We start from the raw sequence: 26,531 nt of genomic DNA, 5'->3' as shown, positions 1-26,531 counted from the left end.
CTGGCAACCCAATTGGATGAGATCGGGGTAAGAAAAGATAGTTGACAAATCCGAGCCACTTATCACCCCTCTCCGGTTTATGTTTTTGAAGGTGTTTTTATGGTTTTTGTCTCTTAGTTCCCTAACTTATATATTCCTTAAAGTTGATTGAGAATATGACATGTAATTCTCTGAAAATTGCTTTTCAGTGTATGGTATAGGAATTGTAACCATAAAGAAACTAGATTGACTTTTAGCAAACGTTTCAATTCAGCCAACATTTAGAAAACACTTGTTGTATATATGGTACTATCTCAAGTACTGAAGGAGTGACAAAGTTTAGCTGACATGGTCCCAATCCCTCTAGGAACTGATATACTAGCAAGGGAATGAGACATATCCTGATTACTATAATGCTCAATAATGCATGATACACACATTGAAGGGACGTAAAATAAAGCGAGATCCACAGGGGGATGGTCATTACCGACAGAGGGGAAGGTGATCGGGAATGGCTTCATAGAGGAGATGGCCTTTGAGTTGGATGTTAAATGATAGGCAGGAATTCACTTAAGAGGTAGGTAAAGGAGAGAGATTTCAAGACTAAGAAATAGTGTAAACGGAGGTATAGTGAAAATGCATGTGTGTTTTGGGGGACAGAATGTAGTGCGGGTGAGCTCTAGCACGTAGTATATGAAGGGGAGTAGTGTGAGGGAAATCTGAATGGGTTGGTGCCAGATTGTGGAGGACTTTAAATACCACCCAAAAGAGTTGGAACTTTATTCCTTACAAAAAAAAAGGAACTACTGAGGATTTTTTTTTTTGGTTAAAGAGTGACAAGACTAGCTCTTTTCTATTATTTTGAAAGTTGTGTGAAGGATATAACGGAATGTGGGAGTGGGAGAAAGGAGAAGAAAGCAGAAGTAGGATGTCTTGTTTGGATGCTACTGCAATCATATCTGTAGTGGCAGTGAGAAGACAGAGGGGCAGATGCACCCAAGAGACGCTGCAGAGGGGGAGCTGCCGTGACTTGGTAACTGATCATCATCTTGGAGGAGGGCGGCTCTACACTAACTGGTTTCACTGATGTTGCCCCTTCTTACGCTGCTTTGGAACTCCTTCAGATCCAGTTTACAAGTCACATGAGAAGGCCAGCCCTATTGCTTTATAGTTACACCTTGGACAAAAACAAGTACCAAACAAAAAAAGCTAGGGATTGCTCACCTCACTCACTAAAATTAGCTCTGGAGCACTTTTAGCTGTTACCTCAAAAAACAAATCACAGTTCACACCCAAGGGTAGGCAAAAGAATAATGCTACCGGCTCTCATCCCAAAACAGAAGTTCCAATAACGTTTGGAGTAATTGCAGGCATCATTGGAATACTGTATGTGCATAGTCTCCCAAAATAACTGCTTTGAAAGGGACGATAGTGACTTGAATGAACTTCAGAGAAAATTTTCAAGGAAAGTAGAAATGTTTTATTACTGTGGTGATAAGAATGTACCGAAAGGAATTCAGGTTTTCTGGCATGTTTGTTAAAGAAAGAGTTGCATAGGGGCAGCTAGGTGGTACAGTGTATAGAGCATCGGCTCTGGAGTCAGGAAGACCTGAGTTCAAATCTGGCCTCAGACATTTGACACTTATTAGATGTGTGATGCTGGGCAAGTCACTTGACCCCACTGCCTAGCCAAAGGAAAAAAAAAAGAAAGAGTCGCATACTTTTATAATCACACCTCTATTTTTTTATAGATCAAACCACTTCCACACTATGTCCTTGTTCTCTCTATAGGCAATATAGTGTAGTGGACAAAACACTGAACTTCAAGTCAGGAGGATCTGGATTCAAGTTTGATACGTATTAGATGGGTAACCATGAGAAGGTGATATAGCCTCTTTGAGTCTCAGTGTCCTCAGCTGTAAAATGGGATAACAGTAGCACCTGCCACACAATATTATTGTGAGGTTTAAATAAGATTGTATGAGACGTATCATACCAATGTTAACTTTTATTATTATTTTAAAGGTTTAACTCTCTCTCTTTTCCAGTCCTGTCTCCATGAAACAACATAGACGCAGCATTACATGGATGTGATACAGGATCTGTGCTCTGAAATTCCATAGAGAAACTTTAAAAAATTTTGGTCTTTATAACATTCAATCAATGTGAAAATTTCAGTATTTAAAGAACAAGAAGATTGTATGCAAAACCATCAAAAAACATGTTGAAGCATCAAAATGCATTATTTTATATAAAACCATGTAGTTTTTAAAAAGTATATAGTAATTTTAATATGGTATTAACAAAATTGCCTTGTTTGTGTCACCTTCTGAACTTAGAGAAATTTTTCAAGGAAAGTGGAAATGTTTTATTATTACCATGGTTATAAGAATGTAGCAAAAAGCAAAAAATTACATTTTCAGGATGCTGCTAAAGGGATATTCTCAGTGATTAAATTGCATCCTTTTTAGTGCTCTGCTCTCCAAAGAGCTGATTCATGAGACGGTTATTGCCCTGTCTTGTCTTTTTGTTCCTTTACTCACTAGAATTCTTTGTTATTTTTTGTTTTAGACTAGTATCCCCTTGTCTGTGAAAGGGAGAATCATTTTAGAGGTCATTGAAGGAATGTGCTACTTACATGGAGAGGGTGTAATTCACAAAGATCTAAAGCCGGAAAACATCCTTGTGGATGACGACTTTCATGTTAAGGTGATGATGGAGCTGGGATCACTCTCTGTACTTACTGCATTCTGTCCACTCTGATCTGCATGGGTCTTCTGTGTGCCATAGAGCAATGTCAGTATACAGGATATTGGGTAACAACCTGCTCAACCCTTTACTGGTGCTAGTAATAGTTTAAAAAAAAAAAAAGATCAGCATTGTGGAGTTGGGGGATGAAATGTTCACTATTTTCTATATTGATTGCAGGTTAAGAGCAACATTTAGTAGTCTTATTCTGTTCACACCAGAATTATATGGATTCCCCCAACCAGAGATAAAATTGTTCCCTTTGATTTGCTCCCATTTATACATTTTAGTCTTTCTCTCCTATTTTCCCTTTTTTGTGTTTTCTTTCTGATCTCTGTATTTTCTTTACTGCCTCCTTCCTTCCCTTAGGTTCCGGCCAGTGACTCCACAACAAGGAGTGTCATGGCCCTCTCCTCAGGGTGTCTCTTGCTGAATGAAACTTCTGGGTATGTGGAACAGTTTGCACTAACTGACCGGTGGACATTACTTGAGGGAAATATAAAGCACACATCCCTAGTTCACTATCTGCTGGCTACTCAGAGAGGAGGTCTGCTCAAAAGGAAAATTTTCCTTGCCCCTAGAAATTTTTGAACAACACAAAAGGAAAAAATAGGAAATTTTAATAGGGTTTTTTTTTATCCCTTCTTTGATCCTATCAAAAACTGCCTTTAGCTTTTTTACAGCTGCTTTGGAAATTTTCATAGAAATTAAGATAAAAGAAGACCAAAAGGATGAAATAAATTTCTAAGGGACATTTCCAGAGAAATTTCTAGATTCCTGAGAAATCAGTGGAGCAGTGTGGTATAGAAGTATTCTAAGTGTGGAACCAAAGGATCTTGGTTCAAATCCCAGCTCTGCCACTCACTGCCTGTATGACATTAGGCAAGCCAGTTAATCTCCTTGAGCCTCAATTTTTTTTATATTTAAAATGAGAAGATTAAGCTAGATGTCTTCTCACATCCCTTCCAGCTCTAAATCTATGACATAAAACTTAGTAATTTATTATTGGCAGACAACTTTTATTTAGGTAGTCAGGACTTTTTTTTTTGTAATTTTACTAGTTAAATTTGCCATCTGAATGTTATCTTTTTTCTTTTAAAATTCATGTTGTTTGTCCTTTGTTTTCAAGAAGGACCAGTGGCATCATAGGGTGATGTCTTGACTTGCACATGAATTGGATTGAAGTGAGGCAGAGCTATGCAAAGTCAGCCTCACTCTCTTCCTCAGTCATTGAAGTCCAGTGGCAGGACAAAAGTCCAGATAAATGGCAATGGCCCAGAATGCAATGGATGACTTTGTCATCTTCAATGCCGATCAAGCTCTAAGTGCTCCACAATGCCTGTTTTAGCCACCTTTGTGGCCATTGGAAAAAAATTGTTTCTCATCTCATTCCTCTGGGGAAAATTTTCACATGCTTGGGGTAGACATCTCCCTAATTCACTACCAGGTTTGAGGACTGTTCAACCTGGTTCAGCCCTTCTGATGAAACGGTTTACCACAGGATGTGGGCTGGGGTGGCCGATACACATACTACAGCTTCTTGGAGCCATAGGTTAGACTTGGGTGAAGGTGGACGAACAGCCTTTAAAAGGGCTCTGCAAGCACTCATGCCTGAGGTGCTAGTACTCCCTGAATACCCCATATACCATAGCAACTAGGTGGTGAAGTGGATAGAGTGCCCGACCTGGTATTAGGAAAATTCCTCTTCTGCGTTCAAATCTGACCTCAGACGTTTACCAGCTGTATGACCCTGGGCAAGGCATTTAACCCTTTTTGCCTCAGTTTCCTCATCTGTAAAATGAGATGGAGAAGGAAATGGCAAACCACTGTGGTATCTTTGCCAAGAAAAACCCAAATAGGGTCATGAAGAGTTGGACATGACTGAAAAACAATTAAACAACAACTCATATGTGCCATATTCATCTAAAAATTCATGTATGTCTGTAATGACTTGGATAAAATCAAAGTTTTCTGCAAGATTTCATAGTACCTCCCATTTTAAGTCAATCCAACAACAATTATTAAGCACCTGTTGTGTTCAGGGCATTATACTAGGCAGTGGAGATACATAGATGAAAAATGACCCAATCTCTGCTCTTAAGGAGCTTACAGTCTAGTGGGGGATACAACATGTACATATCTATATATTGGGTAGAACGTAGTAGGAATGAAGGAGATAGCCAAACAAAATATTATAAGAAAACTTGAAGAGGGAGTGATCACTTTCCAAAGTTACCTCATTTATATCTCCTGCGGTCTGATCTCTGGTTTTGCTCTCTTTTGCAGATAGCAGATCTTGGTGTTGCCTCCTTTAAGACCTGGAGCAAACTGACTAAAGAGGAAAACAACAGGCAGAGGAAAATAAATACCACTGCTAAGGTGAACGCTGGCTGCCTGAGTACTGTGGCTAAGGCAAATGCTGGCACCCTATTGTACATGGCCCCAGAACACTTGAACGACATCAACGCAAAGCCCACTGACAAGTCAGACGTGTACAGCTTTGCCATAGTGCTCTGGGCAATTTTTGCCAACAAGGAACCATATGAAAGTAAGATATGTGGGAGAACATAGTATGATTAACCCAAATTGTCCTATGAAATTAAGACTCATGTTTCTTTGGAAAATCAATTACAATTTAAAGCAAACTCAGGCTAAAAAGAAAAGATTCATAGTACTGATAAGAAATCCTAATAATCCTAATGCTTCATCCAAACCCTGGATGGGTTCTTAAAGTCTTCAACCAAAGGGGCTTCGTGTATTTTTTTTAACACGGCTTGAGTAAACTGCTGTGCTAGTCTCTGAAGGACAAAAAGTTGTATAAGCCAGTTTCTGTCCTCAAAGAACTTACAATCTAGAAGGAAAGGTGGAAGGGAAAACAGGTGCACCATGAAACACCCTCCCATTAGATGTTCCTACTATTGCAGAAAACAGCTAAAATTAGTGGAAATTGATAGTTTGGGAACTGCAAACTAACTTTTTAGGGGTGCCAAATAATAGGAAGAGGGTGATTTAGCTTTTGGGTTGAACTGGTCTGGATATAGTGGTGAGAGTGAGTAAAAAATAAGATGTAAAGAGAAGGTGCAGTATACCTGTGGCATGTATGGTGTTTGAGCCTGTCTCCATCCCTTGTCATTGGGGTACAAACAGATGCTCATGGATGTCATGGACCAGGGTTTTGGTTCATACTCTTCCAAAGCCCACACATAATGTGTACCAGAACAATGAAGCTTGGTTAAATCCAGCCTGTACCAGCTGAACTTGCCTTCAATTTTCCATCCCTAGTGAAGAATACTCAGTTGGTTATGAGGCATATTTAACATAGGGAGTAGTGATTTTCCCCATTACTGGAAGACTTTGAATAGAGACACGATTACCATTTCACAGTATTTTTTAATTGAATTTACAATGTTGGTGGGGGGGGAGGGATGGGATGGGAACTATTCCATGATTTGAGAAGCTTATAATATAATTATACACACACATGTGTACATATATACATACATATATGTGTGTATATGAAACCAGGTAGAAAAATTAAGAAGCCTCTTGATGAAAGTGAAAAAGGAGAATGTAAAAGCTGATTTGAATCTTAACATCCAAAAAACTAAAAAATCTTGGTATCTAGTCCTATCACTTCCCGGAAAATAGAGGGAGAAGAAATGGAAGCAGTATCAGATTTTATATTCTTGGGCTCAAAGATCACTGTAGAAGGCAACTGCAGCCATGAAATTAAAAGATGCTTGCTCCTTGGAAAAAGCTATAGTGAATTTGGACAGCATATTAAAAAAGCAGACATCACCTCACCAACAAAGGCAAAGTTACGATGTTTCCATGGCAGCTAGGTGGCACAATGGAGAGAGTTCCTGGCCCGGAGTCAGAAAGACCTGAGTTCAAATCAGACCTCAGACATTTACTAGCGGTGTGACCCTGGGCAAGTAATTTAACCCTGTTTGCCCCAGTTTCCTCATCTGTAAAATGAGCTGGAGAAGGAAATGGCATACAACTTCAGTATCTTTGCCAAGAAAACACCAAAATTAGGGTCCTGAAGAGTCAGACATGACTGAAACAATTGAACAACAGCATGGTTTTTCTAGTAGCACTGTATGGCTGTGAGAGTTGGACTATAAGGAAAGCTAATGCTGCAGAATCAATGCTTTCAAATTGCAGTGCTAGAGAAGACTTTTAAGAATCCTTTTAACAGCAAGGAGATAAAATCAGAAATTAATTCTGGCTCTTCACTGGAAGGTAAAATACTAAAGCTGAAGCTTAAATACTTTGGCCACATAATGAGAAGACAGGATTCACTGGAAAAGAACCTGATGTTGGGAAAGATTGAAGGAAAAAGGAAAACAGGACAGCAGAGGATGAGGTGACTAGATAGCATCGTGGAAGCAAAGAAAATAAGCTTGGACAGACTTCAAGAAATTATGGAGGATAGAAGGGCCTGGCGTGCTATGGTCCATGGGGTCACAGAGAGTTGGACACGACTGAATGACTAAACAACAACAACTAAGTAGAACAAGCTAAGGGCATGTTTTGTTTTGGTTTTTTTTGAAGTTTCCAAAAATGACTTAACATGTACAAGATGGGGCAGTCAAGGCTAGGCAGCAGTTCCTCTCAAAAAGATTTGGAGATTTTAATGAATTATAGTAAAACAAAAAAGCTAACATTATCTTATGCTGCACTTTGAGACATAGTGTCAAGGAAAAAGAGGTCATAGACCCACTCTATTCTGGTCTGGCCACAACTGGAGTATTGTATTCAGTTCTAGAAACCATACTTCGGGAAGGTCATTGAGAAACTGGAAAACATCCAGAGGAGATTAAAAGGATAGTGAAGGGGCACAAGTTCATGCCATATGAGGATTGGTTGGAGAATGGGGAATCTTCACCCTAGGGCCAGGGAAAAAAGAAGCTGCAGAAGCATTTGATTGCCATCTTCTGGTATTTAAAGGCTTGTTACCTGAAAGAAGGATCAGGTTTGTGTTCCTTGGCCTCAAAGAGCAAAACTAGGTGTAATGGGTAGATGTTAAATGGCCCTCATGTAAGGAAAACAGTTATTCAGAAGCAGAATGGGCAGCTTTAGGAGGTAGTGGAGTGGAGGTGGGAAGAGATTGATGAATCTCAGGAAGGGTCATTAGTGTAAATATTGAAGTTACCAAGGAGGAGGATGGAAGTTTAGGAATAGACTGGTAAGCCAGGTAAAGAATGTGAAAGAGTCCCTTGAAAGTTGGGAAAGGTTGGGATATGAAATAAAATGTTGGTGTTATAGAGATTCCACAAACCATTGCTTCCAGCTAAATTTTGAGGGACTTAGAAGGAAAGACAAGTGATAATAGTATAGCTGGGGGCTGGAAGCCTTCAGGGATCTCATCCCCTGACTAGATGACCTATGAAATCCCTTACAACTAAGGGATACTCTATGTTAAAAGAGTCTCTTCTGGGGCAGCTAGGTGGCACAGTGGATAGAGCACTGGCCTTGGATTCAGGAGGACCTGAGTTCAAATGCAACCTCAGACACTTGATACTTACTAGCTGTGTGACCCTGGGCAAGTCACTTAACCCCCACTTGCCTCACCAAAAAAACAAAAAAAAAGAGTCTCTTCTGTCTCTCCTAACAATTATACCCATTGCAAACACTAAAGGTAATCCCTAGTACAGATAAAAGTAAGAACTTTGTTTACATATTTTCCTTTGCTGGAGAGCACTTCTATGAAAAGAGATTGGATAAAGAAGGACAGTGATGAAGCTTATCTTTGCCTTTCAGATGCTATTTGTGAACAGCAGATAATAACATGTGTTGGAAATGGAAACAGACCAAATGTGGGAGAAATCGCTGATAAATGTCCAAAGGAGATTATTAACCTCATGGTACGCTGCTGGAATGGAAATCCAGACAAACGGCCAACCTTTAGAGGTAAGATATTTATGAGCCTGAGCTATACCCTATAAAGATTTTCAGGGATGCTGCTGATAGGAGCTCAGAAAAATCAAGTCCTAAATTCTAGATAGTTTCAAATTGATTTTCCAAATCTTTTCAAGCAACTTTTTTTTAAAGCACTCACAACAAAGCCAAATATTTTGTTTCTATCTTTTGTCTCTCTTTCTTCTTCTAGTTTGTCTAACGTTTGTTTAACAAGTGACTGGCTAATAAGTGCAGTCCTTATAAGTCAGCACATAATGTACATCAGTGTGCTCAGCTGATCTAATTGCCCAGGAGAGGGGCTGCAGTTCCTGCTTCCAGAAAATCACAATGATGTATAATTGACGTGCCTTGAGATACCGTGAAGCATACATGAACATTCCGTGACTGATCCTTATCTGCTAACCACATGGTGGGCAGTAGCTTATTTAACTGGATGCAGTTGTAGAACTGGGACCATTTCTAAAAAGCCTCGGACGCCCTCAGCCTCCTGCTGTCTCAGTTGGAGTTCTGTTCTTGCTTTGACTCCTATTTATTGGGGTGGGAGACAATGCTATAAGAGGAGAGGCCTTAGGTTTTTTTTCTCTCTCTGTCTCTTCAGTAGCCTAGAAATATAGGTTTGAGTTCTTTGCCTGATGTGGTATTTGTTCTTTTTCATTTTAGGTGAAGGAAGTTGGGGGCTGTGACCTTTGTGAGTTTCAGAAGGTCAAGAGAGCAAGACACCCAAGGTCTGGGAGTTCAGGAGGCCTGCTTTCTTGACTTTTTGAAACACTTTGCTTCTCTGAACACCAGTGATGGATTAGCTGCAAAGCTTAGCATTGGACTAGGCTTCAGGACTCCCAGATCAAAGCCTCTCCCCTTTATAGCACTGACTCTTGCCCAACACCATCAACAAAGAAGTCAGTTCATGAGTGGAGGCCCCTACCAAAAAAGCAAGAGGCCAAGGCCAATTAAAATTCTTTGAAGGTGTTCTGAGCAAGTTGATGTATTCTGTGCAGGCTTTATAGGACCAGGCTTATTGGCAAATCTCATATTAGCATTGTATTGTGTATGTGTGTGTTTAGTTTAGAACAAGGATGTGCATAAAAGAGAGGAGCAGGGAAGGAGCTGAAATGATTGCTCTTTCTCTAAGGATACAAAATGGCATAGAACCAGTCCTCAAGGAACATAGGACCTAATGAGGGGTGGAGACACATATACACAGAAACTATGATAGAAGGAATATGAGATTTCCAGAGGTCTGTGATAAATTTGAAAAGAGTTCACTTTTACTTGTTGGGGGGGTAGAGGAGTGTGGGGAGAGAATCAGAGATGGCTTCCTTGAGAAAGTGGTACCTGAGTTATGACATGGAAGAAGGGAAGCTTTCAAAAAGAGAGGAAGCAGGGAGGCAAATGAGGATGACCAAAGGCAGGGAAATGGGAGAGAGCAGGAGGAAAACTAAAGACAGTGAGTAGTCCTGTTTGGCAGAAAAGTGGAGCTAGATTGTAGAGAATATCTAATAATAATAATAATAATAAATGCTAACATTTATATAGCTTGTAATATGTGCCAGGCACTATGCTAAGCACTTTACAACTATTATTTCATTTAATCCTCATAACATCCCTGGAATGTAGGAACTATTATTATCCCCATTTTATAGATGAGGAAACAGAGACAAACAGGTTAAATGACTTGCCCAGGGTTACACATCAAGTAAGTGTCTGAGGCCAGAGGCTACAAAATATTGGATTGTAGCAACTTAAGATCCTTTGCTTCTTAGAGATTCTTGGGATGTTGTACTTCCTGTGTAGCCTGTTATCAGCTTTCTTATTAATTCTCTTTATCAAAGAACTATTTCATTTTATTGCTTTTTCTAACTGCTCTTTAGGAGCATTTCACTTTGTAAAGATGACAACTCAATTGTAAAGAGTGATGAACACTGATGAATGGCAGGATGAGGAATATTGGTTTTAATCATTAAGCAATGAAAAGCCAGTGGAGGTTTTGAGCAGAGGACTTGTAATGATCAGAGCAATACAATAATGAGAATTTTATTTGGCAGCTAGAGAAAGATGAGTTGGAAAAGGGAGAGATTGAGGCAGGAAGTGCCCTAAGGAAGGGAAAGTCATTTCAGGGAGAATAAAAAAGAGAGAATGGATCCAAGAAAAATTGGAGGGAGAGGGGTGGATTCACAAGACTTAGCAACTAATTAGTGAAAAGGAGGGAAGAGTCAAAGATACCCTAAGCCTGAGTGACTTCCCTTGTCACTTGTCCCCCTAGGACTCTTAATCCTCACTCTCTTTGCCTTTGTACATTGAACATTATCATTTTGTGCATTCTAGACTCAAATTTATGCCATTGGTGATGCTTCACCATCAAGGATCCACAGGTTCCAACCCACTCAAATCAAAATAAGAAGTGCTGAGTCAGTCTGCTCTGGTCTATGAAGGGGAAGCTGGGAAATACTATAGCAACCCAAGATCCTTGGCTTCCTAGAGCCTTCTAGCATGCTGTACTTCCTGCCTATCCTATTAGCAACTTTCTTATTAATTTTCTATATTAAGAAACTATTTCCTTTTTTTTTGCTATTTCTCATAGCTAAATGACTCCAAGGTCATTTCACTTTATAAACAAATCAACTTTTTTACTTTTGTGCCAAAAAATGTTAAAACTTTAAAAAAAATTTTTTTCCACAGATATCGACCAAGAATTCAGACCTTTCTACACTGAACAATTTGAAGAAAAGGTAGAAGAAGATGTGAAGAATTTAAAAGTAAGTAGGGTAGTGGATGCTCAAAAATGGACATTTATGTCACATATTTGAATGCTTACACATAAACAACAGGGAAGCACAGCATTACTGTTTCTGTGGTTTTTCCAAGAACCTCATCTTGGTGGCCACAAAAATTAACCTTAGCTGCCTAGTTTTCATTTGTTTTTCTTTTACAAAGCGATTAATTTTTTTATGCTAAAAAGCAAAAGGCTTTTTTTTTTCTACATGGCGAAAAGAGGATCAAAGAAGAAATGAGGATTCCTCAGGTCAGGGTGGATGGAACAATGAAAACGGAAAGGGAAAGCTAAGAGTAGGAAGAATTATACAACTTTTGCTCTGTTTCTGTTTTCTCTCTGTCCCAGAGAATAATCTTTGGACTAGAAAGGATAGAATGAAAAATGGCTAATAGGGAGTTGAAACTCAAGATAAGTAGAGGGACGATAAATCGTCTAGTTGCTCTCAATGAATTTGTCACCAGACCAAGGTGAACTAGATCCTTGGGTACTGAAAGAACTGGTAGCTGTGATGGCTGAGCCATGGCCAGAGATCCCTGAAAGATGGTAGAAAACAGAAGAGGTACTCAGGCCTAAAGAAGGACAAATGCTGTCCCAATTTTCAAAAAAGGGAAGAGAATAGTCTGCAAATTATAGACCAAAGAGCTTCACTTCAATTCCTGACCAAATTTTAGAATATTTTACTGAAGTTACAGTTAGTGAACATCTAGAAAAGGAAGCGGTGATCACAGATAGGTATCAGCATGGCTTCATCAAGAATAGAGTTATGTAGGGGCAGATGGGTGGCACAGTGGATAGGGCGCTGGCCCTGGAGTCAGGAGGACCTGAGTTCAAATTCAGTCTCAGACCAGACACTTGATACTTACTAGCTGTGTGACTCTGGGCAAGTCATTTAACCCAAATTGCCTCACCAAAAAAAAACAAAACAAAGAAAAAAAAAGAATAGAATCCTGTCAGTCCAACCTTCATTTTTTGATGGGATTTTTAAGGTCAGAGGAATGCTATAAATACAGTTTCTCTAGATATCAACAAAGTACTTACAAAATTTCTCATGCTATCTTTATGGAGAATATGGAAAGAAGTGGACTAGATGATAGCATAGTTTGCTGGATTCAGAATGTGCTGAACTGCCAGAAAGTACCGTAAGGTTGTATGATGTAGTGGAGAGAGGACTGAACTCAGAGTTAGGGTACTTGAGTTCAACTTCCTACTCTGACATTTACTAGCCTGGTGAACCTGGGTAAGTCATTTATTCTTTTCTGTGCCAGTTTTCTTATCTGTAAGATGGAGAAAATAACATTTCCCTACTTATCTCACAAAGTTGTTGTGAGGAAAACACTTTGCAAACCTTAAAATGCCACATAAATGTGAGCTGTTATCATTATTATTATTTGAGGTCCAATGTCAACTTGGAAAGAGATCTTTATTAGAATATCCAGAGATGGTTCCTTGGCTCCCATATTATTTAACGTTTTTATCAATGACTTGGATGAAGGCATAAATGACACACTTACCATGTCTGTAGGTAACACAGAAATAAATGGAAGGCCTGGCTAACATGTTGAATGACTAAATCAAGATCCAAAAGCATCTTGACAGTTTAAAACAATCGACTAAATAGAATATGGTGAAATTTAATAGGGATGAATGTAAAGTCTTAGCCTGCAATTAAAAAAAAATCAACTTTATAAGTACCAGTTAGGCATCATGTAACTGACTGTGAAAAATATCGGGGGCAAGGGAGTTAGGGACTGTACGCTTAATATAAATAAGTAGTGGAATGGTAGTGGCCAAGAAAACAACTGAAGTCTTAGGTTATGTGAAAAGATAAATAGTCCAGAATGAGGCAGGTAACAGCCCTGCCTCAGGGCTGGGTCAGACCAAACCCTCAAGTATTGTGTTCCTTTCTGGGTGACAAATGTGAAGCCATGCAGAGGATGGTGAAGGTCCTAGAGATCATGTTATATGAGAAATGGACAAAAGAAGTGGGAATTCTTAGCCTAGGGAAGAGAAGACTTAGGGGTGACATGTTAGATATGTTTAAGATGTCTTAATTTGAAGTCAGAGGACCTGGGTTCAAATGCTGACTATGCCACTTACTACCTGTGTGACTTTGGTAAATTCACAACATCTCTGGGTCTCACTTTCCTCATTTGTAAAATGATGGAGTTAGACTAGATGACTTCTCAAGTCCTTTCCAGCTCTGAATCTTTCATCCTATGATCTTATGTATCTGAAGAGCTGTCATAGGGAAGAGAGATTAGATTTGTTCTGCTTGGTTATGAAGGGCTGAGCTAGGAGCAAATGAGCAAATTTAGGCATAATGTAAGGAAAAACCTGACAATTTGAACTCTCCATAAACATAACAGGCTGCCTTGGGAGGTTGTAGATTGTCTATCAGTAGAAGTCTTTTAGCAAAGACTGGATAATAATTTGTTGGAGATGCTGTATATGGTATTCTTACTCAGAAATGGGTTAGACTAGATGATGGTAAAGGTCTCTCCCATCTCAGACTGCAAATGTCATAATTCATATGATTTTGTGTTTTCCACAACTGGATTATATTTGCTGTTTGCAAAAGCACTGCTTTTTGTTTTCGGCTTTTTCTATAGAAAGCATATCCTGCTCCAAATGAAGTAGTGAAAAGGATGCAGTCCCTCCAGATTGATTCAGTACCAGTGCCCCCAAGCAGAACAAATTCAGGTAACTTCCAGGATACCTGCAAATCACTTCATTTGTATTTTCATTCATTTAACAAACATCTATTGGTAAAACAGCTCTCCGGCAGGATGAAAAGAAATGTAATAGTTGTTCTCTGCCCTCAAAGACTTTGTAATCTTCTTCTATACACAAAACCTTAAGTAAAAACATAAGAGTTATCAGAAGCAGAATGCGATTGAATGCCAAATATATGGCATAGACGATAAGTGTTTAAACTTCCTACCTCCTTCCTATCATCACTGCTGCTTCTTAGAATTGTGGTGTTAGGGAGTGGAACAAGCTGAAATCAGCTTCCCATTTGTCAGAGCCTCCCCAACCTCTGACAGCCAGGGTAATGGCACCAGTGGAATAAACACCGCTTCATAGTTTGAGACTGGCTCCAAGAGAGTGTTCCCATGACATAGCATCCACAGACCCTGGCCACATGTCTTCATCACAACTCCTCTTCCTATATGCTTGACTGCTGAGTGACAGAAAATATGGACTTCCTACTTCTCAGGAACGTGGACAGGATAATTCTCCTGACACTATTCCCAAAGGGATGGCACAGAAATGACCACTGGGAAGGATGTGCCCTATTGCTGCCCACAGGTGCTTCTCTCCTCCCATTCTCATAGCTGAACTTTGCAATTCACAAAATTCACAAAAATTGCTACCAGTTCACAAAGAATATGATAGCAGTCCTCCCTTTATCGACTTCCCTAAAAAATGTTGACCACAAGAACCTCAGCCAGAAGGGCTGTATCAAAGCTGTTGGCCTTATAAGGCAAGCAGAATCCTCCCAAACCCATCTTATGGGGCTTCATGCCCCTTACCTGCCCTTTCTTAACCTCTGGGCCCTGCCACACTTCTCCTTTCTTGCTGTGCTTCTTGTTATCATCCAAGAGGACAGGCTCCAGATGACCATCACTTAGCTGGCACAAAATACTAAGATTATAAAGATATTTGCACAATTTTTTTCTTTTTTTAAAACCATTCTATAGCTACATTCTAATACAGTTGAAAGGATACATGTTATATGCAGGAAACACATCATTTCTGTTCATAGAAATGCTTGTGAAGTGGGTTTACAAGGAGGATAAGTGATCTAGGTGCAACATTGTAATATTTATTTAGAACAATGGGTGAAAAGATGCTTTTTCATTATCAATTACCTGATGGTTATAAAAAGGAACTTTTAACCTAAATCATTGAGTTTTATCATAAGAAGTTTCAGCTTTACCATGACAATATAAAGTTTAGCACAACTTTTTCCTCTCTCTCCTTTCAACACATCCTTTTTCAATAATTAAGGTAAGCTTCCTCCTTTCTCTTATCATGATTAGCCGAAGTAATTCCTAGCCATTTCTCCCTTAACTGGGGTACTTTTATTTATAAATGGCTCTTTATATTGTACCCTTCCTCCTGCATATGGATTATCATTTATTATCTCTGTAACTCCTAAGGGAAAGAAGAGGCTCATAGATTTCTTGTAATTGTTTTCAAATTTTTCCATGTTTTGGTAAGGTTCACTGATATAATGACAGTAAGATTCATCTGAGATAATGTATGTAGAGCACTTTAAATAAAATAAAACTTTAAATAAACTTTAAAGTTTTATATAAATATCAGTTATTATTATTTATGCCATTGTTAAGATATACCATATTTTTTAAAAATGTATCAAGAGATGCTTTCATTTAATACTTTTCTTTCCATACTACAGAACAGCCCAATTCACTCCATAGCTCCCAGGAACTCAGGACTGGTTGTATCGATGAGTCCATGTTTGCTCCCTACCCTGAGAACCAGCCAGTGGAGAGTGAGGCCTTTCCTGAGGCCGCCCTGAGCCTACAAAGCAAGCTACAGGAAGAAGCAAACTACCATCTCTTTGGCAACCGGATGGATAAGATGACAAATAGTCAGACTAGATCTGTTGCAGCTAAAAGAGAAGAAGAAAGGAGACGAAGAGTCTCCTATGACCCTTTCAGAGCAGGGTCTGCTCAGCCTCAGAAGCATGGGTTTTATCAGAATACTTTCATTTCTGGGAGGAGCTCTTGTCCTCCCAATGCAAACAATCACAGCAATCTATCACAGCAACCAGTAGAGCCATCTCCCCCTCTACAAGTACCGCAGTTGAATAACCATCAAGTCTTTGGACCAAGGTCAACATATCCAAGAACAAACAATATCTATGGACTAAATCTAAGCACTGCATCCACCCCCTTTAAAATGTCTGTGCCTGAGTCTACCACAGGAGCAAATATGCCAACTCTCCCATTCAGTACAATAGGTAATCAGTCCACCTTTTTGATTTGGATTCTTTTATTTGTTTCTTTCCTGTATCTAGTAGTTTCCTGAAAGTAAAGTTGATACTGATTCTATTGTGGCTCATATGCACGTGGGGAAGCAGTTGTCTTTTTAACATTTGGCAAACACCAAGTACATGGAACCCTGAACTGACTACTTAGGGTGAGGAAAATTGGATTTTGGTCCAAGAAACATTTGTTAAGCAAGGGTTCTTAATCTAGGGTCCCTTAACTTATTTGCTTTTTAAGATCTATTGTGATAATTGTATTTCAATATAGGGCATCTAGGTGGCACAGTGCATAGAGTGCCAGGCCTGAAGTCAAGAAGACTCATCTTCCTGAGTTTAAATCTGACCTCATACACTTAATAGCTGTATGACCCTGGGCAGGTTACTTAATCTTGTTTGCCTCAGTTCCTCACCTGTAAAATGAGCTGGAGGAGGAAATAGCAAACCACTCCAGTATCTTTGCCAAGAAAAGCCAAATGGGGTCACAAAGAGTCAAACGGGTCTAAAAATAACTGTACAATAGCAATAACAATAATTTCAATATAACTGGTTTCCTTTGTAATTCAATGTATTTTACTTTGTGCATTTAATAGAATTATTCTGTTAAGAGGTCCATAGGCTCTATTGGACTGCCGAAGGGATCCATAAAACATAAAAAAGGTTAAGAACCCCTACTTTATTTTTTTTTTTTACTGTTTTTCTCTTTTCTTTTTCTCCCCAATTTTTAAACTTTTTTTTTTTGGCTAGGCAATGGGGTTAAGTGACTTGTCCAGGGTCACACAGCTAGTAAGTGTCAAGTGTCAAAGGCTGGATTTGAACTCAGGTCTTCCTGACTCCAGGGCTGGTGCTCTATCCACTGCATCATCTAGCTGCCCCCAATTTTTAAACATTTTTATTTAAAGTTTTGGGTTCCAAATTCTATCCCCTCTTCCCTCCCTCCCTAAGATGGTAAACAATCAGATATAGATTATACAAATTGCACATTAGTCATCTTGTACAAGAAGACTAGAATAAAGAAAAAAATGAAAGTGAAAAATAGCATGCTTCAGTCTATATTCAATAAATATCAGTTCTTCCTCTGAAGGCAGATAGTATGCTATATTATTGATCCTTTGGAATCATCATTGCTGAAAATAGCTAAATCGTGCACAGTTCTTTATTGAACAATATTGCCATTACTGTGAACAACATTCTCCTGGTTCTGTTCACTTCACTATGCATCAGTTCATATAAGTCTTTCCAGGTTTTTCTGAAATCATCCTGCTTGTCATTTCTTTTAACGCAATAGTATTCCATTATAATCATATACCACAGCTTGTTTAGCCATTCCCCAATTGATGGGTATCCCTTTGATTTCCAATTCTTAGCTACCACAAAAAGAGCTGCTACTAAATATTTTTGTACAAATAGGTCCCTTTCCCCCTTTTTTATGTCTTTGAGATATAGTCCTAGCAGTGGTATTGCTGGATCAAAGGGTATGCACAATTTTATAGCCCTTTGGGCAGAGTTCCAAATTGTTCACCAGAAAGATTGGATCAGAAAAACCCCTACTTTAGAAAATTCAAGATTTTCTTACTTCATATCTTGTGGACAAAGATAAGTGACAATTTCCAAGAGTTCTAAGCACATTTTTTGAAAGTGGAGAAAGCTTACAAATGACAATCATCAAAAAGGATACACTAAATCACTGGGTCACATTGCTAGGGCAACTCCACCAGCTCCCATATGCAACCCCCCCTTCAAAATAACTTGTAAAACTTTTACTAGGGTAAAAGAAACTGTTAAATTTAGTTAGGTTTTTTTTTAAGTTCTCTTTTATTTTATAGAGAACATTCTGAAATGCAAAATGGATGATTTTGATTACATTAAATTCAAAAGTTTTTGCACAAAGCCAGTGCAACTAAGATTAGGAGGGAAGCAGAAAATTGGGAAAGAATTTTTACAACTAGTGTCTCTGATAAGGGCCTCATTTCTAAAATATATAGAGAACTGAGTCAAATTTATAAGAATATAAGTCATTCCACAATTGATAAATGGTCAAAAGGATATGAACAGGCAGTTTTCAGAGGAAGAAATTAAAGCTATCTATAATCATTTGAAAAAATGCTCTAAATCACTATTGCTTAGACAAATGCAAATCAAAACAACTCTGAGGTACCACATCACACCTATCAGATTGGCCAACATGACAAAACTGGAAAATAATAAATGTTGGAGAAGACGTGGGAAGATTGGAACACTTAATGCATTGTTGGTGGAGTTGTGAAATGATCCAACTATTTTGGAGGGCAATTTGGAACTATGCCCAAAGGGCTATAAAAATGTACATACCCTTTGATTCAGCAATAGCACTTCTAGGGCTGTATCCCAAAGAGATCATACAAATAGGAAAAGGACCCACATGTACAAAAATATTTATAGCAGCTCTTTTTGTGGTGGCAAAGAACTGGAAATTGAAAGGTTGCCCATCAATTGGGGAATGGCTGAACAAGTTTGGGTATATGAATGTAACAGAATACTATTGTGCTATAAGAAATGATAAGCAAGTGGACTTCAGAAAAACCTGGAAAGACTTGTATGGACTGATGCTGAGTGAAATGAGCAAAACCAGGAGAAAGTTGTACACACTAACAGCCACATTGTGCGATGACTAACTTTGATAGACTTAACTCTTCTCAGCAATGCAAGGATCTAAGACATTTCCAAAAGTCTCATGATGGAAAGTGCTATCCACATCCAGAGAAAGAACTATGGAGTTTGAATGCAGATTGAAGCCTACTATTTGCTCTTTTTTTTTCCCTTCTGTTTTGTTTTGTTTTGTTTTGTTTCTTCTTTCTTGTGGTTCCTCCTATTGGTTCTAGTTCTTCTTTAAACATGACAAATGTGAAAATATGTTTAATAGCAATGTGTACATAGGGCCTATATCAGATTGCACATTGTCTTGGGAAGGGAGGTAGCGAGGGAAGGGGAGAAAATTTAAAACTCAAAAGCTTATGTAAGTGAATGTTGAAAACTAAAAATAAATTAATAAAAGAAAATAAATTTTAAAAAAAGAAAATTGTCCCCTGTCCAGAGGATAGTTGTAAATACTTACTTGCTAAATACTGCTTTTATTATTTCTCCAGACTAGGCTTTTCTTTGGCCTGTGGAAGGCTTTGGCTTAAAAATGCTTGATCCCATATTCTTACAGAACTGTATATTTAGCTTTAGAAGGAACCTTGGTAGCCACCTACTTCTTACTAGCTGGCATTATATTTTTCTCTTCCTATAGCTTGAAGTATATGTTAGTATTATTTTTAAAATATAACTATAACAAATAGGAAAGAATTTGTTGTGCTTTTCTGTTTTATTTTTGTTTACTAAAGGTGAGGATAAGAGTTAATTTTTTTTTTATCATTATACAGGTCAAGAAAAAGGCATGGAGCCCATGATAAAGAATTTCTCTTTTGTTCCTTCGTTTTCTGTACCTACAACAGCCCTAGGTAACAATTATAGGGCTGACAATAGATCCTGACTGTGTTCAGGAGAAGTGATTTGGTTCTAATTTAATATTCATTTTTCAACAAATATTTGCCAGTATTTCCTTAGAAATTTTGATGGCTTCCATTAAGTGGCACCCAATTGTACCCCTCATATTCTGCCTCTTGTAGTCTTTGAAAGAATAATATGAACATTAATTTGTACATCTCAGAACCATTGTACTGAGAACCATTTCCTCAGAGCCGAAATTAAGTATTTTGTACTTTTAAATGGTAGCAATAAGGGGGTTTAAAAGAAAGTCATGTAGAAAAGACATTGACAATTGCAAACAACTCTATACCATAAAAAGTTTCAATCAGAGCTCCATCACAGTGGACTCCAAGTTCTAATTTGCTCGTGTGCTAAAGTCTGTGGTATTCTGAGTGCTTTTTTTTGATAAGACATTGCCTAAGAGTTTATTTGCTATACAATTCTCTGAATCATGCCAAATTGCATAGATTTTGAAACAGTATCTATTTTATAGTCAGCTTGGCCTATTGGAAATAATTTTCCATCCTGCTTCCGAACTCAAACACCTCTTTTTCTTTGTCTTTAATACTTTGCCATCCTTAAAAGTGGTTTCTGATATAACAAATTTAAAAGCAGCAGCATAAAGATATTTTGGTTTGTGAGAGGGTTGCAGAAATTTAAGAAGATAGCTTCCTTCCTGTTTTTTTATTTGTAAATGAGAGGAGTGGAAGACTTCATATATTTCACGTTTTTCAAAATGCCTAATCAATATCAAGAGAACTTGTCATAGCTGGTGTTCTAAAGAGATGATACAACATAATGTACTTTGAAGAATAATCCTATGGGGGGGGCAGCTAGATAGCACAGTGGATAGAGCACCAGCCCTGAATCAGGAGGACCTGAGTTCAAATGTGACCTCAGATCAAACACTTGACACTCGCTGTGTGACCCTGGGCAAGTCACTTAACCCCAAGTGCCCCCCAGAAAAATTCTAAAAAAAAAAAAAATAATCCTATTGGACTGTCCTTATTACTTTCAGTCAGGACACCAAGGATAAATGTTGAAATTCACTAGATGCTCACTCAAATTCACAGGGTAAACATGCCAAACATTATCTAAAGCTAAGTTTTTACTGACTTTTTCAAACTTTTGCCTTCCTATTTCTACATCTGTTTTAAGAATGATATGATTAGTAAAGTGATGATGGTAAAGGAAACTTAACTGCTGAGAAACTTGGCTACAGGGTATTTGTACAGAGTTTTGGGACAGTTATACAGAATGAGAAATTGATTTAATTAGACTTAACATTTTCCCATGTTGTGCTTTTCCGCTTACTTTAGAATTGTACTCATTTAACTGTGTTCATTTTCCCCTCCCTCCTCATCTCCCCAATTTTGGTATCTTTTTAGAAGACTCAATAAGATGTAAGTTCGTCAACAGTACTGGCATTCAGGTTGGAAACAATTACATGGTGTTAGATGATAGAAGCCTGCCTGTTGAAAACACATCTACAAACATTCAGCAAGAGCCAGAATCCAAGTATCTACGTATATTTGGTAATAACTCTTTGAAGAAATCTTTTCCCAATAACTTGTGTTTTTTTCTCTTTCAAGAGGGACGGAATTCTAATACTCACCTTATTTTCCTCTCCCCTTTCTTCTGCCTGCCCAACAACTTAGTGTTCTTAAGCCCAAGTTCTTCAAAAACTGGACCTTCACCAAGTAGTATCCAGGCCATAGAACAATCCCCAAACTAACCTGATGTTCTAGGTGTTTGTTTGTTTGTTTGTTTGTTTTTAACTCAAATTGGTTTGCAGAGAACTCCTTCAGACATCTGCTCAGATTCAGACCAGCTTCTAGGAGAACAGAAATAGGGTGCTGGTTGACTTACAGCATTAGGTGCTTTGACATTCAAAATGCTACTTTTTGGCTCATCACAGATTGTATGAAGTTGACAAAAGTCAATCAGTCAACAAGCATTTATTAAACACTTAACATACACGTGACAGGCACTGTGCTAAGTACTGGGAACACTAATAGAAAGATTATCCCTGCCCTCGAGTAATTTATATTCTAATAGGGGAAGATGGACAGGCAGATAAAGGTTCCTGGGCATTGGTAAAGGAAATCTAGAGTGCAGCCTGGAGAGGAATGTGACTGGGCTGACGCCTTAAATAGAGGTTCAGGGAGGAGTCATCCAGTCAGAGGGTGTGATCAATGTATGAATTCCATGGCCAGGGGGAGCTTCCAGATGAAGAACTGAGGCATTGTAGTCAAAATGCTCCCTAGAGAGGAATGAGATGTGACTGGCCTAGGTACCCTCTTTAAATAGAGATTCTAAAAAGGAAACAGAAAAGGTTCTGGGCCTGGATTCATTAAAAAAAAAAAAGACAATCCAAAAGAGATCCCAAGGGATTTAGGAGCCTTACAGTATTCATACCCTTGAGAGGGCCCATTTTCTGGCTCAGTAAGAATCAAGAGAGATGGGGGGGGGAAGGGGAAGAACAGTGGCAGATAGTTACCAGCTGCTTAATGGGAGAAAATGACAGAATAGACAGTTCAGAATGAAACTAGGGGACTTGGGGAAGTGAGAGCCAAAGGAAAGAAAGAATAAAGAAACACACAAACTACAGGGGACGGGAAGGGAAGAGGAGTTGTTGATAGGGAAAATTAGAAATAAGGATACATTTGTGGCCATAGGCCTCCAGGAACATATTGTGCCTTACAGAATATTTAGTAGTTTATTAGTTACAAAGAATTTAACTTTTTACAAATGGATTTTCTAACTAGTCCTTAAGACATCTTTTAGGGGAATATTATTGTCTTCATCTCTATTTTTCATCTCCTAAAGAAACTGAATCCCTAGAGCTTAAAAGACTTGGGGCTGGATTCTTTCTTGCAGTATGGTGATGTTAGGCTGGTAATAAATAAAATGAAATATCCAGCATAGTATTTTAAAATTTAAAAAAAGTCTGCTCATTGCCCTGAATGCATCACGAAAAGTGGGTATAGCCCTAGTAAATGTGTCCATGAGGGGATTCTTCTGCCATGATAAACAACTCCAGAGCTGGAACTAGAGAAAGGGGAGGTAGGCAGACATTTAGAGCACAACATTACAAGGAGCAAGGCGAGGGAAGAATAAGGGATACTTTTTCTTATTCCTTTTTCTAAATGCGTATGTTGCTAATGTGAATTCTACTTTCTATGGAACATATTTATTTTGTGGATTTAAGTCAGGTATGTTAGAGTGAAGGCTCAAAGACTGTAGTCTCATCATATACAGGCATACCTCAGAGATATTGTGTGTTCAGTTCCAAATCATTGCAATAAAGCAAATATCTCAAAAAAGCAAGTCAGAAGAATTTTTTGACTTCTCAGTACATACAGAAGTTATATTTCATTCTTCAGTAGTCTATTAAGTGCATGATAGTAGTAGTTGTAAAAAAATAAACCAATGTACATACCTTAATAAAAGATACTTTATTGCTAAAAAATGCTAACCATCATCTGAGCCTTTTGTGAGGGGTAATCTTTTTGCTAGTGGAGCATCCTGCCTCAGTGCTGGTGGCTGCTGACTGATTGGGGTGGTGGCTGCTGAAGATTGCTGGGGCAATTTCTTAAAATACGACAACACTGACATTTGCTTCATCGACTGACTCTTCCTTTCACTTGAACACTGCAAGGCCATTGTGGGTTTATTAGTTGGCCTAATTTCAATATTGTTTCTTCTCAGGGAATAGGGAAGCCTGAGGAGAGGGAGACAGGAACAGCCTGTCAGTGGAACAGTCAGAACACACACCACATTTATCAATTAAGTTTGTGGTTTGTAGTGCCCCGAAATTATTGCAGTAGTAACATCAAAGATCACTAGACATAATAAAGGAAAAAATCTGAAATATTGCGAAAATTATCAAAGTATGACACAAAGACATGATGTGAGCACATGTAAAAATGGCATTGAAACATTTGCTTGGTCCAGGGTTGCCACAAATCTTCAATTTGTAAAATACACAATATCTGTGAAACGCAACAAAACAAGGTATGCCTGTATAGGAAGTAGGGATTTTTAACCTTGTCTAGGGCACACAGACGTCTTTTCCTAACTTTGCTTGACTCTGCTATGCATCTTTTGAATAAGAGAGTGGCCAAGCTGGGAATAAAGAGGTAAAGAATGAATGACAATAATGGTTAAGGCCTCTCTGATCCAGTTAGGCAGACAAGAAAAAGTCAGGAAGTCAAATCAAGTCAGCTAGCATTTGTGAAACACCTACTCTGTGCTAGGTGCTGTGGGGAGACAAAGAAAGGCTAAAAACAGTCTTTCCTCTCAAGGAGCTCCCAGTCTAATTGGGAGAGACAAAATGCAAACAACCATATGCAAACAAGATACGTACAGGATAACTTGAAGAAAAGTAAAAGCATTTTTCTTCCCCTCTATATCCAGGAGATGGTACATTTCAAGAATCTTTCTGGGATCAAAGGGAGAATTTGGAAATAAAATGCATTTCCTTTCTCCCTTCTGACATAAAACTCTGTACCCTTAGCACACTTAGCATCATAAAATGCTAAATTTAACCTGTAAGGGACTTCAGAGATCAACTGTCCAGCCCCCTTCCTTGACCCTAGCATGATTATCAATTTTAGGAGGCATAGGAATTTGTTTTTTTAGAATATTATATCTAGATGCTTTTCTTTTTCCTTTGGTAGGAGATACCACTAGCCTGCTTGATAAACATCTGGATCCAGTAAGAGATAATCTTGGAAGGATTTGGAAAAACTGTGCCCGAAGGTTGGGCTTCACTGATCCCCAGATTGAAGAAATTGACCATGATTATGATCGAGATGGACTGAGAGAAAAGGTTTACCAGATGATCCAGAAGTGGCTGATGAGGGAAGGCAACAAAGGTGCCACTGTTGGAAAGCTAGCCAGAGCCCTCTATGACTGCCAGAGAATAGACCTTCTCAATACTTTGATATCTGTAAGCCAAGATTAGCCTGATGGGGGTAAATTGAAAGAAATGTATGTAAATGCCCTTTTCAACTGTGCAACTCATTGTGAAGTATGCTGTCTGAACTATATCTCTTGAGATCAGAGTCCTTTACCTGTCCAGCTGCATTCAGGCTGTTCAGAGACAGCCATTACTGCTGAGTCAGTCAGAGTGACCCCATCTTTCTACCTTGCCTGTTCTTTGGGGTAGGTGCCAGTCAGCTTGCAGGAAGGGGCAGCCTAATGTGCAATAATTCCAACTCCTTAGCACTACTTTCATCTTCCTATGATGCTGTAATAGCAGAGGAGATGAGGTAGCACTTCCAGGGGTGGGGAACCAATGGCCTTGAGGCCACAGTTGAGGACCTAGAGGGCCACATTGTGGCCTCAAGGCTGCAGGTTCGCCACCCCTGCATTAATCCCATCTCATGTGTACCACGTATTGGTACAAATATGTACCAATCAAGATTGTCTTTCCCTTATATGGAAGTTTTTTACTCCTGTAAAAGCACTGGGCAGTTTGAATTCAGGGCTGGGCCTACCCAATGCTGCTGCCTTGGTGTGCTGCAATAAACTCCTTTTGTCTTATTTCCTGAGTTTGCCTCTCAATCATGGTGTGGCCCGAAGGGAGAGCTCTTTTAACAATTGTCTGTAGTTATTTGACATATATATAGAAAGGAAAAAAGGAGACTCTCCCTTCTGGAAAGAACATGCATAAATTCCTTAGAATCAACCAATAAGAAAAAGGCTGAAGTTTTTTTTTAAAGGTGAAGTTAAGAATAATGAAAATTTATTTAGAGGAAAAAGAGGATTTGGAGAGTAGTAAATGGCTTTACAACTACTCACAAAACTTGTGTTCAAATATATAATTTACTAAAAGCTTGGTGTTTTGCTCAAGCAAATATAGCAATCTGATTGAAGAAGTCTGGATAATATAAACCAAACTTTCAGTTTTGTGCTCTCCTCATCTCCATACTTTTTCACAAGTAGAGTGTAGTTTAGGAAAAAAAAAAAGGCAAGGTCTGAGTTTTCTACTATACAGCCTGACCTGATATAAATATAAAAATGTTGTGAGGCAAGGTAGGGTAACTCCACAATAGACTACAAGTTTCAAAGCTTCATTATCACCCAGTGAGATTGGGAACAGAGTAGAATGGCAGGGAATCCCAGTTTATGGATTTCATTGAATTCACCTCTGAATGCAGACCTGAAACCAGCCTGTAAATTTATCATCTGAAAGAGTTGCCTGGAGTATTGAGAGGGAAAATAACTTGTCAGAGACAGGACTTGAATCCAGGAGTCTAAGGCTCTCTTCTTCTAACCATTACATCACACTGCTTGTCATGATATAAATGTTTGTTACTATTGAAATGAGACTGAAGAATTCTGCAATAAATATCATATCAACTTTTCATGCTGTTATGTCAAAATTAGTAATGATGATTGTAAAACATTTTATAACTATCAAGTTTTACATATTTTAATACTTTTTAAATTTTCCTTTTTGATTAAAAAAAAAGTTTCTTTTCCCATAGATTTCTTCCTGCCATTTAGCAGCTATCATAAACTTATACAACTTTAGAAAAAGAAGGAATTTGCGATATCACCTAGCCCAATCTCTTC

The 26,531-nt window shown here is 38.5% G+C and overlaps 1 protein-coding gene across 8 annotated transcripts in view; it reads left to right on the top strand.

The window, feature by feature from the left end:
- RIPK1 (receptor interacting serine/threonine kinase 1) overlaps window positions 1–26,320 on the top strand; it is a 53,651-nt gene extending 27,331 nt beyond the window's left edge. For 5 of the 8 annotated variants that reach the window (XM_020976654.2, XM_020976660.2, XM_020976656.2 and 2 more), the window contains 9 exons: window positions 2,551–2,688; window positions 5,014–5,275; window positions 8,494–8,643; window positions 11,329–11,405; window positions 14,032–14,122; window positions 15,846–16,412; window positions 19,841–19,918; window positions 21,335–21,481; window positions 24,629–26,320. In XM_020976654.2, the coding sequence (XP_020832313.1) occupies window positions 2,551–2,688; window positions 5,014–5,275; window positions 8,494–8,643; window positions 11,329–11,405; window positions 14,032–14,122; window positions 15,846–16,412; window positions 19,841–19,918; window positions 21,335–21,481; window positions 24,629–24,915 (1,797 nt within the window). In that variant the 3' untranslated portion in view covers window positions 24,916–26,320. The remainder of the gene's footprint in view (window positions 1–2,550; window positions 2,689–5,013; window positions 5,276–8,493; window positions 8,644–11,328; window positions 11,406–14,031; window positions 14,123–15,845; window positions 16,413–19,840; window positions 19,919–21,334; window positions 21,482–24,628) is intronic. The other 3 variants (XM_020976657.2, XM_020976659.2, XM_020976658.2) reach the window with 3 other exon arrangements.
- Window positions 26,321–26,531: the final 211 nt, after the last annotated feature.

Source organism: Phascolarctos cinereus, unplaced genomic scaffold (assembly GCF_003287225.1).
Source record: "Phascolarctos cinereus isolate Bilbo 61053 unplaced genomic scaffold, phaCin_HiC Scaffold_4;HRSCAF=312, whole genome shotgun sequence".
Lineage (NCBI taxonomy): Eukaryota > Metazoa > Chordata > Mammalia > Diprotodontia > Phascolarctidae > Phascolarctos > Phascolarctos cinereus.
This window is presented reverse-complemented; position numbering and strand designations above follow the sequence as displayed.